Raw genomic sequence first — 14,841 nt, forward strand, 5'->3', positions numbered from 1 at the left:
TGTCAGGCCGTGCCATCCCTGCCTACCTGCCAGCCCAGCTGGGCGGCACGTCGCGGGCGGGCGGCGCCACACAGACCAGTCATTATCCCGAGGAGTCAATGCCAGCCTTTGTCGGCGCTCTCTGCCATCACATGCCCCCCGGTGTCTGGGTAGTGCCGCTGCGTGCCCATCCATCTGCCAGAACGCTTCTGATATCTACCGGGAAGTTAACCCGTCCTGTTTAGGACCAGGAGCAGTGGGCGGGCAGCCACAGTGCAGGGACCAACTGCAGTTCTGATGCCAGCGCCTTAGCCAAGGCTAGGATTATGTAGGTGTACCTTGCATGAATGTCTTTTATGTGTGTGTGTGTTGGGGGGCATTTACAGCTCATCCAGTACCTCAGATAATAATAATAAACTTTATTTGTATAGCACCTTTCATACAGAAACTGCAGCTCAAAGTGCTTCACAACAGAAAAAAGACATGGGGCATAAAATGAGCACATACCTGTAAAGTGCAGACATATATAAAATCAGTGTTTCACATTAGGATCTACCATCCCAACAGGCCACCTTGTTTATGGTTTGATTCAGTTTTAAAAAGAGACAATAATAAAAAGAGTAAGAGAGAATAGACGGAGTAAAATAGTGCGGTGCAATAAGTAGTACTGTAGAATAGAATAGACATAAAATGAGCACATATAGTGCAGACATATTTATCTCTGGAGAGGAAGGGTTGGTCGGTCCGAGTCAGATAATCCATCCAGTTTGTTTCCTCATTCCACGGTGTACCTGCTATATGTAATATATATAATAATATAATGTACCTGCAGCAAGGCAGAACACATCTTAGAAAAAACAGAAAGGCAACATTTCTTTCATTACTTTATTGTGATTGTATAAACATTAATTTCCAATAACAGTACAAATATTACTAATATATAAGACTTTTCTTTTTATTGCTGACAATCAGTAGAAAATCTTGTCAAAGGGATTTAAAAACAACAACCGTAAACCTATATTCTATATCAGAGCTCTGGTCTCCAGGTTAAAGTGCACCATCTACTCTGGTCATTATGGTTATACCTACAGTATCTTCAGCGACACGACGAGCTCTTAGAACAGAGTGTCTGCCCCGCGTGCGTGGCCGTGACTCATCCACAGGTCAGGACAGGAGATACCGGCTCTAAAACCCCTCCTACACGGTGACGGATAGGCGCGGCTTCCACACCATTTCACTTCAGCGTACGACACACACTTGCTACTGGAAGAAAATTCCAACGCTGTGTTTAGAAAAATGGTTAAGGCTATAATTATTGCAATAAGGGGGAAGGACCTGATCAGCATGTCGCTTCTTTCTATTCCTTTTCGGACAAAAAGACTGTTTTGTTTATTATTTTTATCTCACTTTATTATAATTTTTTCTTTTCACAGCAAATTATCTTAGTTATTTTTTTGTACATTGTTGTTTCTTGTTTATATTTATTTAAAATAAATGATGCGTTCATTCATTCATTACCTTCTAAATTGGCTACTGTGGCAAGAAAACAACACGGTAGACTGGTAAAACACATCTTTCACATGGCCTGGCATGGCTGCACCCACACAAACAAGGTGTTGCATCGTCGTTGCCAAGTTGTCCAAAGATAAAAATGATGGCCTGACTGATAGTAGCAGGAGAGGAGCGTAACCACAGCTTCTACACTATCAGACCTTTATAATCATATTAGGATGAGACGACAGCTTCTACACTATCAGACCTTTATAATTATATTAATATGGGCGTACCTAACCCTAACCTGAGACTGTTTCAATGTTCTAACCTGAGACTGTTTCAATGTTCTAACCTGAGAGACAGTCTGTAAACATAAACAAAACTCAGCTCCTGTCAGACTGGCTCCACTCATCTAAGTGACAACCTTCAGAATGGGAACTGATGGCTCACAACAGAATGGCTGAAAATGTACAAACAGTCGCCTGTCAGGAATGAAGTAAAACAAACTACAACCAGGCAGTTAGAACTACCAACACGTTCACTTGCTGTCAACAACCACATGGCCTTGTCCTGATTGCTACTGAAATATCATATCAACAAACTAAATCTGTGCGGCTAGGTGGCGCAGTGGGCAAGGCGCTCGCCACCAACGCAGGATATGCTGGGTTCGAGCCCAGCTCTCGGCGTTGCTACCAGCTTGGCTGGTCGTTCATACTAATACAATTGACAGTATTAGGGGGTGGGAAGCTGGTGGGCGGGGATCGGACGTTGTGGACAGCGACTCCTACAGGTCGGTTGGTGCGCCTGCGCAGTAGAATCAGGAAGCAGCGGGGGCGGCGTGTCCCTCCCACGCAGACCCTCACCGCTGAGAGATCGCGCTGTACAGGTGAAAAGAGGCGACGGCTGCCTCCTCGAGTACCGGAGGGGACACGTGATGCAAGGCTTCGTCCACATTGCAGCCGGCCTGTGGGAGGCATGGCCTAACAACGTTTGAGACAGGGGAGGGTAGAATTGGACAATACGAAATTGGGGAAGGGAGAAAAATAGAAAATGGGGAGAAGAAGTAGATACAAATAATAATAAAACTAAATCTTTAATTGATTACGGATGTTCTAAACATGTGTAACTATTTATTGTTACTTTGAGTTACATTGTAACTTATCACCTACCCTATAGGACATGTGTAACTATTTAGTTGTTACATAGTTACGTTGTAACTTATCACCGGTCCTACCCTATAGGACATGTGTAACTATTTAGTTGTTACATAGAGTTACGTTGGAACTAATCTCCGTGGTGGCTTTTATTTGAGTCATGCGTAGGTCAGAACTTTAAGTTATAACTAGGCTACGTTTGGACTTGCTGGTGTGAACCCAGCTGGTTCTCTGTGCAGAGTCTTCCACTAAAGAGACAGAATGCTTATCTATCTATAAAGGCACCAAGGGCAGCTAATAACACACATACTATTAAAATACCAGTTATTCAGCTAAATACTCAGTTTAGGAGTTTCCTCTATTAGCCCAGTCAATATTACTGACCATGAATAACTCTCTCCCAGAGCCAGAGGCCGCAGAACGAACATGTGACCCTGTGATGTCATCAGGAAATACAGTCTGGAGCTGTTCCCTAGAGAGAACCACCAGGTGGTGTGACCTTTGACCTGCTCCCTAGAGAACCACCAGGTGATGATGGGACCTCTGACCTGTGTGTTGCATTGTTCCTACAGAAGGAGGGGTTGTCTCAACACAGAGACAATGCTAAATATGTGCATTGTGCCTTTTCTGCAGTTCAGCTGTGACAAGAACCCTCCCCTCTTGAAACAAGCCACTCAGAATTGAAGCCACAATCGCCGTAGTTAATAAACGTGCATGTGAAGATATCTTGATAAAATGTGCAATACAAGATGGTGGCCTCACACGTAAATCTTCTTTTCTACCTAAAAGTTGTACCTAAACTATGTTTCCGACAACATTTTTAGAGTCATATTTGATCTGCAACATGAGGCTCATAGCAGGCTCTGAAGACATGATGCGACTCCACATTCAGAGATGTAATATCTCCATGACATCACAGGCTCTGGCCTCTGGGACAGAGTTGTTGATCATTCTGTCTCAGAGGAAAGATGAAGAGTGGTATCACCCCCTTCCCTACCTTCTCTACTCTCCTGCCCCCTGCCCCCCCTCGGTTTCCCTTACTTACTTCCCCGATTGTCTCCCCTACTGGCTCCTGTATTTGTGGTCTAGTTCAGTAGTTAGTGAGGACATTAAGCTAGGAGAGACTGCCGCAGCTCTCGCCTCATTGGACGACATTGTTTGTTGTTGTGTCAGCTGACAGTTCCAACCTTGCTGCCGCTGGCTGTTATAGGCCACTGGCCCCCGACGACAGAACTGACCAATCAGATGGCTGCCTTTTGAATCTTTGGAGTATGGTGACGGCAAGAAGCACGAGACGACTTGACGCTCAGAGACCCTGTGTGCCGTCCTCACTGTTTAGACCATGGAACGGGTTTTTAGGAGCATTAAGATGACCTGCCAGCACATGTTTAAAAAAGTCTTGCGGCAGCGAAGCAGAGTTCCATCATTCATCACAATATTTTACAGTAATTTACACTTTACAGACATTTACATTTCACAGACATAATACAGGCTATACATCGGACATCCTGCAGCTTTAAGGAAGACACTAGAGACAGAGTCTAACTAACAGAAGAAGTCGTCTACAGTAGCTCTACGCACATAAACCTCCACCTGGAGTCATCTGGACGACGACCACACAGCCGGAAGACTGGCAACATCGTTTGATCTGTGTTACTTTGGGAAGTTAGACTTTGAATCTGTAGAAAATGTACTGTGAAATATGAGATTATGGAATGTCAACATATGTATTGATCACTGAACAAAACAAGCGATTCATTAATTGTTGATGTTTATTTAGAAGGTTAACCCTTTCACCACCACACTACAGTACAGTAGTGTGGTAGTGAAAGCGTTAACCCTTTGTAGTGTGGTAGTGAAAGCGTTAACCCTTTGTAGTGTGGTAGTGAAAGCGTTAACCCTTTGTAGTGTGGTAGTGAAAGGTTAACCGTCTGTAGTATGGTAGTGAAAGGGTTAACCTTCTGTAGTGTGGTAGTGAAAGGTTAACCTTCTGTAGTGTGGTAGTGAAAGGTTAACCTTCTGTAGTGTGGTAGTGAAAGGGTTAAAGGGGAATTCTGGTATCTTTTAAAGCTGGACCCTTTTAAAGTCAGGGTCTAAATTAATAACGGGGACAACAGTGTAACAGGTCCAGGACTGAGGGAGATCGCTGCAATGTAATCACACTTTTCTCTGCCACTGACTGTTATAGTCCCAGTCTGAAGACTCTTCTATTTCTTTCACTCCAGTCTGGCCCAGAAGTCTTGTTCTGAAATCCTGCGAGGCGTGAGGCAGGACGAGTAACATTACAGTGGAAACTTGAGTGAGTTGGTGAGGAAGCTCACGTTGTACAGAAAGCGTCACGTTATCTAAAATATATGAAACAATGGTTTGTATCATGCCACACTTTGCAATTTTCATAGACTACCTTAGTTAGATAGGGTCATGCTGAAAGTGTCGCTGGTTATGCTACTGTAGTGATCATTTTGACCCTGATGCCAGTCAAAGAGGAGAAGAAATACTAGACCAAAGCTACCTTTCCTGAAGAGAAACGCTGTTCCAAGAGTGGAGACCTGCTGCAGACAGAGTGGAGGTAATGTTATTAGCTACACTTATTGTGTTGACCTGGCATCAGTATTACACAAAAGCATGGCAGGATAACGGCATAAACAATCATCCAGTAAGCCAGTAGTATCAAAAGTTATTATATATAGATCTATTTCCCCTTGACGACTTATTTTGTAAACATCAGTAAACATGCCCCTGGCCTCAAACAGTGGACTGGATCAACAGAGAGCGGAACAAGCGTAAACACAAAGATCTCTCTCTGTAGGGATCCTTTACATGATGTAAACACAAAGATCTCTCTCTGTAGGGATCCTTTACATGATGTAAACACAAAGATCTCTCTCTGTAGGGATCCTTTACATGATGCGTGCACCTCATGGTACCAAAGCACCTCAAAGGCGCTAAAAACAAAATTACAAACATCTCAAAACAAACTGGTCAGACTACTGCTTGACCTTACTCCTAGAACCCACCTCACCCCTGCCCACTTTGACAACCTAGGATGGCTTAGAGTAGACGACAGAGTACAGCAACTTGCAATGGGCCTGGTCTACAAGATACACTACGCGACCAAGGTACCCATGTACATGTCAAAATACTTCCCAAAGGTCAGTGAATACCACGATCACAACACCAGAGGGAGCTCCACAAATCATGTAAAACCCAGATTCGGCTCAAACAAGGGACTAAACACGTTTCGCAATTATGCCACATCAATGTGGAACGCCCTACCCAAAGCTGTAAAGGAATGTGAATCACTACCCACTTTCAAAAACACTCTCAAAGAACACCTACGGGAGACTGCAATTCGAAACTGGCCCCTACAAATGTCCTAACCCAGTTGTACAGTAAATTACCAAGTATGGCTTTGTCAGTATTCCAATGTACAGTGTACAGTGTCCCCCCCCCCCACCTCCAATGTACAGCCCCCACCCACCCACCCAACCCCACCCCACCCACCCAACCTCCCCCAATGTACAGTTTCTACGTCAAATGTATATACACTATTTTTCTGGACACTTTTTGTATCACAAACAGTACTGTATTTGCAAATCTGATATGTCATAAATGTATAGATGTAGCAGTACTGTCTATCTGTATGTCATGTATGTCATATATGTTATGATGAATTGAAAATGGGGGACCCTGATGTAAACAAGACGAAAGTCTTTCTCTGGTCTGCATCCCCTTAACAATTGTATGTATTGAGCTGTACTGTACCCATTCTGCAATCTGTTAATAAACTTTTCAATCAATCAATCAATCAATGTCAACACAAAGATCTCTCTCTGTAGGGATCCTTTACATGATGTTGTCAGACACAAAACAATAAGTGCACGTTTGCCCCCGTCTGATTACATTGCAGCTTATTTTGCGGCGATCTCCCTCAATACCGGACAATTACAAATCCCTATTATTCGTATATTATATATTTAAATATATATTTTATACTTAAAAATACTGGAATTCCCTTTTAATATCCTGATAACCATATTCCGGTATACATGAATAAACCAAATAGTATAGGAGTATCCTGAATAATATCACAATATTAAATACAGAATACTGCAGTATCCTGAATAATATCACAATATGAAAGACAGAATATTACCTCCATACCTGATAAGACTACAGATAGCACCACATGCCTGCTGCTCTGTGTGTGTGTGTGTGTGAGAGAGGGAGAGAGGAGAGAGAGAGAGAGAGTGAGAGAGAGGGTGAGAGAGAGGGAGAGAGAGAGAGAGAGAGAGAGAGAGAGAGAGAGAGAGAGAGAGAGAGAGAGAGAGAGGGTGAGAGAGAGAGAGAGAGAGAGAGAGAGAGAGAGAGAGAGAGAGAGAGAGAGAGAGAGAGAGAGAGAGAGAGAGGGGTGTCTGCAGGCTGCACCCTCCTCACAGCTCTCCTCTCAGCCTGGTATGCAGGTCTTCTTGGTCTATCTTGGCCGCGGTTCCGGTCCAGTGGTTGTGTGCCAGCAGTACCAGGTTTCTGGCAGAGATGGCGCTCATCTCCATGGCGCTGGCGGCCCACTCCACGGCGTTGAGGTAGTAGAGGCGGTGGTGGAGGACGAAGGGAGGCGTCCTGCGTTGGGGCGGCCGGTAGGACGGGTAGGCCAGCCAGCGGGTCTCCGACACGGCCTCCCAGGAGAGGAACATGCTCTGCAGGATGTCCGGGGTCAGAGGCAGCGGGGAGAAGACCTTCCACACCTTGGCCTGGCTGGCGGGGGGGCGGCGGTAGTCTGAGGAGACACTGACCGGGTCGATGGAGCTCAGACTGGAGGAGGAGAGAAGACCGTTCACACAGTCAATAAAAACTAGATCTGACTGATGCTTCTGCTAACATACTAAATATTGCACGACTTGCACTGCTGGGTTAAGCCTAAGCCTGAAACAGTCCACCTGGGTATAATAATGTAGTTGTTATTGCTGTGTGATTGTCAGAGAATGTGCTGTGAGCAGGGTGCGATCCACGAGGGGAGCCCGGTGAGCTATAGCTCCCCTAGATCAGACATCAGCTCCCCTGGGGGTCTCTAAAGCTCCCCTGGGAGCTGTATCATCATCGTGTATAATAATAAACGTATGCTATTTTGGATGTATGATTAATGATTTGCGTGTAGTGGCTACTTACTGGGACATAATTCACGGCATTCTAGCCTTTTGTGGTGTTTACTACATCTCCCATGACCCTTAGCGGGGGATGACGTAGTTAAAGAGAGACAGTGAAAGTTGAATGGGTGTTGTTTGTGCGACAGTAGAGTGCGTAATAAACTAGCGTTTTTGCATCGGAACACGACTCAGTCTACGCTATCATTACTGCATTCCTACATTTGTGACCCTTGGACGTATTTCGGAGATTATATCGAACATGTCAACTGAACAACAGAACGCAGATCGCAGAACGCAGTTTCACTCAAGCTGCGCAGAGTGCCAACGCTTGGTTCGCGCAAGCCGAAGCCCAATTCGCTCTCAGGAATATTACCGCGGATGCCACCAAGTACTACTATGTGGTAGCAGCCCTTACGAATTCAACGGCAGCGAGAGTGGTGAGTTTGCTGGAAAACCCACCTACACATGACAAATATGTGACTATAAAAACACGCTCTGAGTTTTTTTCCGCTGAGAGGCGCCCCCCCCCGACGAGGCTCACCCAAAGATAATGCTATGGATCGCACACTGGCTGTGAGTATAAGTGCTTCTCACCCTTTTTTCAGAACTTCTTCAGCTTTCAATGTCTGTTATTGTTTGAACTTTACTGTATGTGTTGAGTGTGTATCAAACTGTTATTAGACAAGAAAAAAAAATCGGAATGGGATTTTTACAGGTTTTTAGTAGACCGACACTGCAATTCAGCTTATCAGGTGTAAATGTTGAACATGGAACTATTATGCCACTGCAATAATTTTTTTTTTAATCCTGGCCTTTTAGATTATGCTTTTTAGGCCAATTGTTACTCACATTCTTCTAGGCGGAATTTTTACCTTAGTGGTTGACCTTGAAGCAGGTAGAATTCTACTTGTGTTTACCTCCTCAATAACTCCCACACAGTTTTTGTATGAGAAGTATTTTGCAATGTATGAGAAGGAAAGCTCAGCTCCTTGGCTTTCAGACGGCGCTGATCATTTTTCGATAGAGCAAATACTCAAAGAGTTACGGTACAGAGAAGCAGCAGTGGTACATGGGCCCCAGGAGGGTCAACAGCTCTGTGTGTGTGTGGCCCCTAAAGGAAAGAGACGGTGCCTTCGCCTCGGGAAGCAAGGAGGAAGAGGAGGGAGAGGAGGAGGAGGAGGGAGAGGAGGGAGAGGAGGGAGAGGAGGGAGAGGGAGGGAGAGGAGGGAGAGGAGGGAGAGGAGGAAGAGGAGGAAGAGGAGGGAGAGGAGGGAGGAGGAGGAGGAAGAGGAGGAAGAGGAGGGAGAGGAGGAGGAAGAGGGAGAGGAGGGAGAGGAGGGGAGAGGAGGGAGAGGAGGGAGAGGAGGAGGAGGAGGGAGAGGAGGAGGAGGAGGGAGAGGAGGAGGAGGAGGGAGAGGAGGGAGAGGAGGGAGAGGAGGGAGAGGAGGAGGAGGAGGAGGGAGAGGAGGGAGAGGAGGGAGAGGAGGGAGAGGAGGAAGAGGAGGGAGAGGAGGGAGAGGAGGGGAGAGGAGGAAGAGGAGGGAGAGGAGGGAGAGGAGGGAAGAGGAGGGAGAGGAGGGAGAGGAGGGAGAGAGAGGGAGGAGGACGAGGAGGGAGAGGAGGAAGAGGAGGAAGAGGAGGGAGAGAGGAGGAGGAGGAGAGAAGAGGAGGAAGATGAGGAAGCAAAACACAATCCCTGCAGCGTGACTCACAGCAGCCGGACGGGAATACAGGGAGAAGATGGAGACACAGCTGAGCAGCCTGTGGCAGAGACTCCACACAACATGGGACCTTAACACACTCAGTGCCAGCCATGCGGTGCACCTTACCCCCCTTGAATGCCACCACCCACTTCAATGATAGAGCTCTCATATTTGCAAACGCATAAACTATGTCTTAAATTATGGCTATGTGTCTAATCTGGCCGTTGCTTATCAATGACTTGTTTGCAGTCAACATTGTCGAAACAGATTGTTTTTTTTAATCGGTTCATTTCCGTTTGATACCATTTTGAAAAACGCTAGTTTTTTTTTAAGTTTCAGGAAAATATAAAGATTCTGTGATAATCGCCCTTTACTGGAATATTCTGGAATACACAAAAAATATTTTTTTTTTATCCACTTTTTCTCCCATTTTCTATATATTTTCTCCCATCCCAATTTTCGTATCATCCAATTCAACCCTCCCCTGTCACGGACGCTGTTTCTTGCCTCCCACAAGCCGGCTGCAATGTGGACTAAGTCATACATAGCACAAGTCCCCTCCGGTACTTGAGGTAACAGCAGTCGCATCTTTTCACCTGCGCAGCTCGATCTCTCAGTGGCGAGGAGTAGCGCGTGGGAGGCTCACGCTGCCCCCGACACTTCCTGATTCTACTGCGCAGGCGCACCAACCGACCTGTAGGAGTCGCTGTCCACAACGCCCGATCCCCACCCATCAGTTTCCCACCCCATAATACGGCCAATGTGTATTAGTACGGACGACCAGCTAAACTGAAAGCAATGTGGAGCGCTGGGCTCGAACAGGCAAGCCCAGCGTCTCTGCATTCGTGGCGAGCGCCTTGCCCACTACGCCGCGTAGCCGGCAATTTTTCGGGCTATTTATGAATCGTTTTCAAATAAATGCTAGATTATCGATAGTATATGTGTTTATTGTTTATTGTTTAAAAGGATCCCAATTAGCTGTCACCTAAGTGGCGAGCTACATGTAGTCTTCCTGGGGTCCACACAGAAAGACAACAGAAAACACAAAACATAACAACATGAGATACATATGACAATCACAATTAACAATGATAATCTAAAAACAGTAAAACATTGTAGACATCATTATCAACATCAGAATATTTTGCTCACATATTTAAGTAGTGCATTCTCAGGTGGTATTTTAAAGACACTTTACTATTCAATTTACTTATGTTCAGTGGGCAGTTATTCCAATGATTGATGGCACGATAAACAACAGTCCTCTTTAAAGCATTTGATTTTGACGTGGTAACATAATCTGTCCATCATCAGCTGACCTAGTAAAATAATCATTTTTGTAGTATATGTATACTTATGCACTCTATAGAAGCGAGCTGAAAAATCGATTCTCTCATTTCCTGATCAGCACACACACACACATAGGGCACACGTTGATATCTCTGTGAAAAAAGCTCTGATTATCCTAAGACTGGTAAAATAGATTCCTTACCTCAGATCAGATGTTCTCCAAAAAGATTATTCCAATTCCTGATTGCCATTCCAAATATCGATCGCGTTTAGTGATCCAACGCTGGGTACTGGAAATATGTATTCCACGCTGTTCTTTGGCTCGGCAATGAATCCGATCCTCTCGGGTGACTTGACCGAGAAGTAACAAGTCTTCCCCCCCCCCATGTGTTTCATTCAATCCATTCCAAAGGGGTGCAGTACCACAGGGAGAGACAATAGGGGGTGGTATTTTCCCAATGGAGCTCAGAGAGAGTTTGCAGCACTAACGTGAGACTAGATTGATGAAATATGAATTCAAATCGCTAATAAAAGAAAAAGGAGAGATCTCTTGTCGTTGGCACTGAACGGTCGGCATGAACAAACGAGTATATCGTTGTTGGCATTGAAAGTGTTAACAGGAGACCCAGCAGCATGACTCACGTCGCTGCCTCCCCACTGGAGGAGCTGAGCAGCTTTCATGAGGTTTTGATGTCAGTAACACCGACGGAGGGGGTATGATCTATAATACTGTATAGAATATACAAAATAATATACTACAGTAATAATGGTGTGGATACGGTGTGTGTAAAGTGCAGTTTATTTGGTGCAGTTAAACCTAAGGATTTCACTCTCCTGTACTCCTGTATTATGAAGAATGATGAATAATAATCTGAAATATAATGTGATTTTGGACAAAATAAATCAGTGTCCGTCCATCCATCTATCTACGTATCTATCTATCTACTAGGGGTGGAACGGTTCGCATTTGAACCGTGCACCGTTCGATACAACCTCCACGGTTCGGGGCATGTGTGTATTGTTCGGTTATAACGTTAGCCGCAAGCTACGCTAACGTTACGTTAGCCGCAAGCTAACCAACGTTAGCCACAAGCTAACCAACGTTAGCCGCCAGCTAACCGCGGAAATGCTCACAGCGAAGTGACTCCACGACACAAGATCCATTAGTGGGGAAGGGGGGTATATTGACAAGGCTTGACAACAGAGGTTTAAAGATAACTTCACGTTTATTAGCTGTTCGTTTATATTATATCATAAGGGCTTCTCCAGGTTCCAATGATGTGTGTTATTGTTGACTATTTACTTCCTGGTGTGATGTCACTTCAAATACGGCTAGCAAGACTCAAATAGCAAAAGCGAGTCAAGTTGATTAGGTACCATGCAGTGAAAAACAGCATAAGAGAATACTTTATAATGTTTTATGCAATTAAAAAGTAAATATATATTTAGTACACATGATTTATTTATTTAAAATAACACTGACTTTTCCTTTTTGATAAGAAAGTCTAGTGCTTGTTGAGCATATGCATACTCTGTGCATCCTCTGTGCATCCCCTTAACAATTGTGTGTATTGAGCTGTACTGTATTGTACCCATTCTGCAATCTGTTAATACAATTTTCAAACAATCAATACTTTATGTTGATGGCCTTTGTCTATAATGTGGCCACAAAAAATAGAATTAATTTGTTTGTTTGCACTAAGTTAATACTTTTATTGCCTATATTTTTCAGTCAGTTCGGTCTTTGTGTGCCAGTTCAGTCTTTGTATTTAAGGCAAACCGCTGTAAACCTTATTTTTTACCAAATAAATGAGAAGCATGTTTAAATCAGCAATGCCCCTCTTGCTGTACCAACATCTCTCCTAGCTCTAACCGGTCACTGTCAAAATAATGTGCCTGGTGTCAAACTGCCTCATTCTTTCAGATTTTGCATGACTACGTCCTTGAGAATAACTGAAAAGTTGGATTATTAGACTATATATCTTATGCTGATGTATGGTCTTTTTGGAGTGTTACAAAAAAAAGAAAAAAAACGTATATCGAACTGAACCGAAAACCGTTAAACCAAAACCGCGATACGAACCGAACCGTGAATTTTGTGAACCGTTCCACCCCTACTATCTACACATATCTATCTATCTATCTACATATCTATCTACATATCTATCTACCTATCTATCTATCTATCTATCTATCTATCTATCTATCTATCTATCTATATATCTATCTACATATCTACATATCTACATATCTAGATATCTACCTACCTACCTACCTACCTAGCTACCCACCCTCCCTATCTATCTACGTATCTATCTATCCATCCATCCATCCATCCATCCATCCATCCATCCATCCATCCGTCAGACTGACCTCATGATGACGGAGCCCTTGGCGTCGGTGGTCAGGATGTCAGACACAGTGAAGTGGTCCGCGGGGGCGTGGCTCCCCAGGAAGGAGACGTTCAGCCGGCCGGAGATCAGCGTCGCCACGGTCTGCTGGAAGCGGCCGGGGAACTGAGACGGGATTGGTGGAGAGAAACCCGAGAAGGCAATGTCAGACTTGCCCTGGTGGAGGGGTGTGGCTACGATCACGATGTCATAGAGGGCGTGGGCAGAGCCTGACTCCCCGACGTAGCTGAGCTCGTAGAAGCTGGTTGTGGAGCCTGAGGAGAGGGAGGAGAGATACACATTAGTCTCTCCATATAATAACTCTACACTCTCTAGTCTCTGTAATGGAAATGTGATCTACTGTATGTCCAATCCATCGGTGTTACATTTCTGTACAGCTTGACTAGTTTAATATGACCAACTAGTAAACTAGTCTGACTACAGCAGACTATTTCTACAGTCTGACTGTCTCTTTAACAACGAATCAAGGTTTGATGAGATAGGAGAGGTCCAAGGCTATTTCCCTCTCCAGTTAAAGGAAAACGCCAACATTTTGGGAAATTTGCTTATTTGCCATCTTCCCTGGAGTTAGACCAGAAGATACATACCCTTTTCTTCTCTGTGCGTGCATTAGGCTTAGGGAACAGCCGCTCCGTTAGCGGAGCTTAGCTTCATCACTGGAAGTGGGTCAGCCCTGTACCCTGACGTTCCCTACAGTGCCCTACAGTCACGAAATACACTCCAAAACGTTCCTGTAAACATGTTGTGACCCGTGTATTTACCATGTGGAGAAATAAAAAATTATTGAATTCGACAATTACGTTTTCTAAGCAAATATACTCTGAACAATTTTTTGCCGAACCACTCACGCAACGCAGTGATACTTACTAACGTGACGCCATGTTTGTTTACATTCTCATTTCATTCAAAGGATCCGAACCGATTGAAGTTTATGGATACCATGATTTAAAATCCTCTTACCTTGACGATTAAAAGCCTCCCCAATTTAGAAAACAGTATTCCCATGGCTGGTGTTGATATGCTGCTACTGTAGCTAACGAAAACCAACAACCGGACACTCAGCAGATAACGCGGGTAATAACTTCCGGTCGGGGGGGGTTCCAAAATAAAAGAGCGACGTCTATAGCAGCGGAAATAAGTTTATTTTGTACATTATCTAACGTTAACACAAACCTAAACTAACACAACTGTACATATCTGCTGAACCAAATAATACAGCGATTAGCTCCATTACAGACTGCTTACTGGCAATAAATAAATGGATGAGTAAGAACTTCCTGAAACTAAACGAGAACAAAACTGAAATTCTAATTATCGGCCCCAAAACTAAAAAAGAAACATTAATAAAGAACCTGGGAGGACTAACCCCTTGGATCAAATCTGAGGTCACTAGTCTCTGGGTTATCATAGATTCAGAACTGAACTTCAATTCTCATATTAGCAAAGTGACGAAAACATCGTTCTTCCATCTCAGAAATATAGCAAAAGTACGACCATTTATTAATCAGAACGATGCTGAGAAGCTAATTCATGCATTCATATCTAGCCGGTTAGACTACTGTAATGCACATTTCACAGGTCTCCCTAAGAAAACCACAGAGAGGCTTCAGCTAATCCAAAACTCTGCAGCCCGACTGCTAACTAGAACCAAAAGGAGAGAGCACAT

General features: G+C 44.3%; 1 protein-coding gene across 1 annotated transcript in view; it reads right to left on the reverse strand.

Annotated features, from left to right (window-relative positions):
• Window positions 1–6,165: 6,165 nt before the first annotated feature.
• Window positions 6,166–14,841, reverse strand: part of pcyox1 (prenylcysteine oxidase 1) — a 60,305-nt gene continuing 51,629 nt past the window's right edge. Inside the window, exons 7-8 of the mRNA XM_084324632.1 lie at window positions 13,138–13,429; window positions 6,166–7,439 (exon numbers count right to left, since the gene is read on the reverse strand). Of these exons, the coding sequence (XP_084180758.1) occupies window positions 7,061–7,439; window positions 13,138–13,429 (671 nt within the window). The 3' untranslated portion in view covers window positions 6,166–7,060. The remainder of the gene's footprint in view (window positions 7,440–13,137; window positions 13,430–14,841) is intronic.

Source organism: Notolepis coatsorum (genome assembly GCF_963971535.1).
Source record: "Notolepis coatsorum genome assembly, chromosome: 11".
NCBI classification, from domain to species: Eukaryota; Metazoa; Chordata; class Actinopteri; order Aulopiformes; family Paralepididae; genus Notolepis; species Notolepis coatsorum.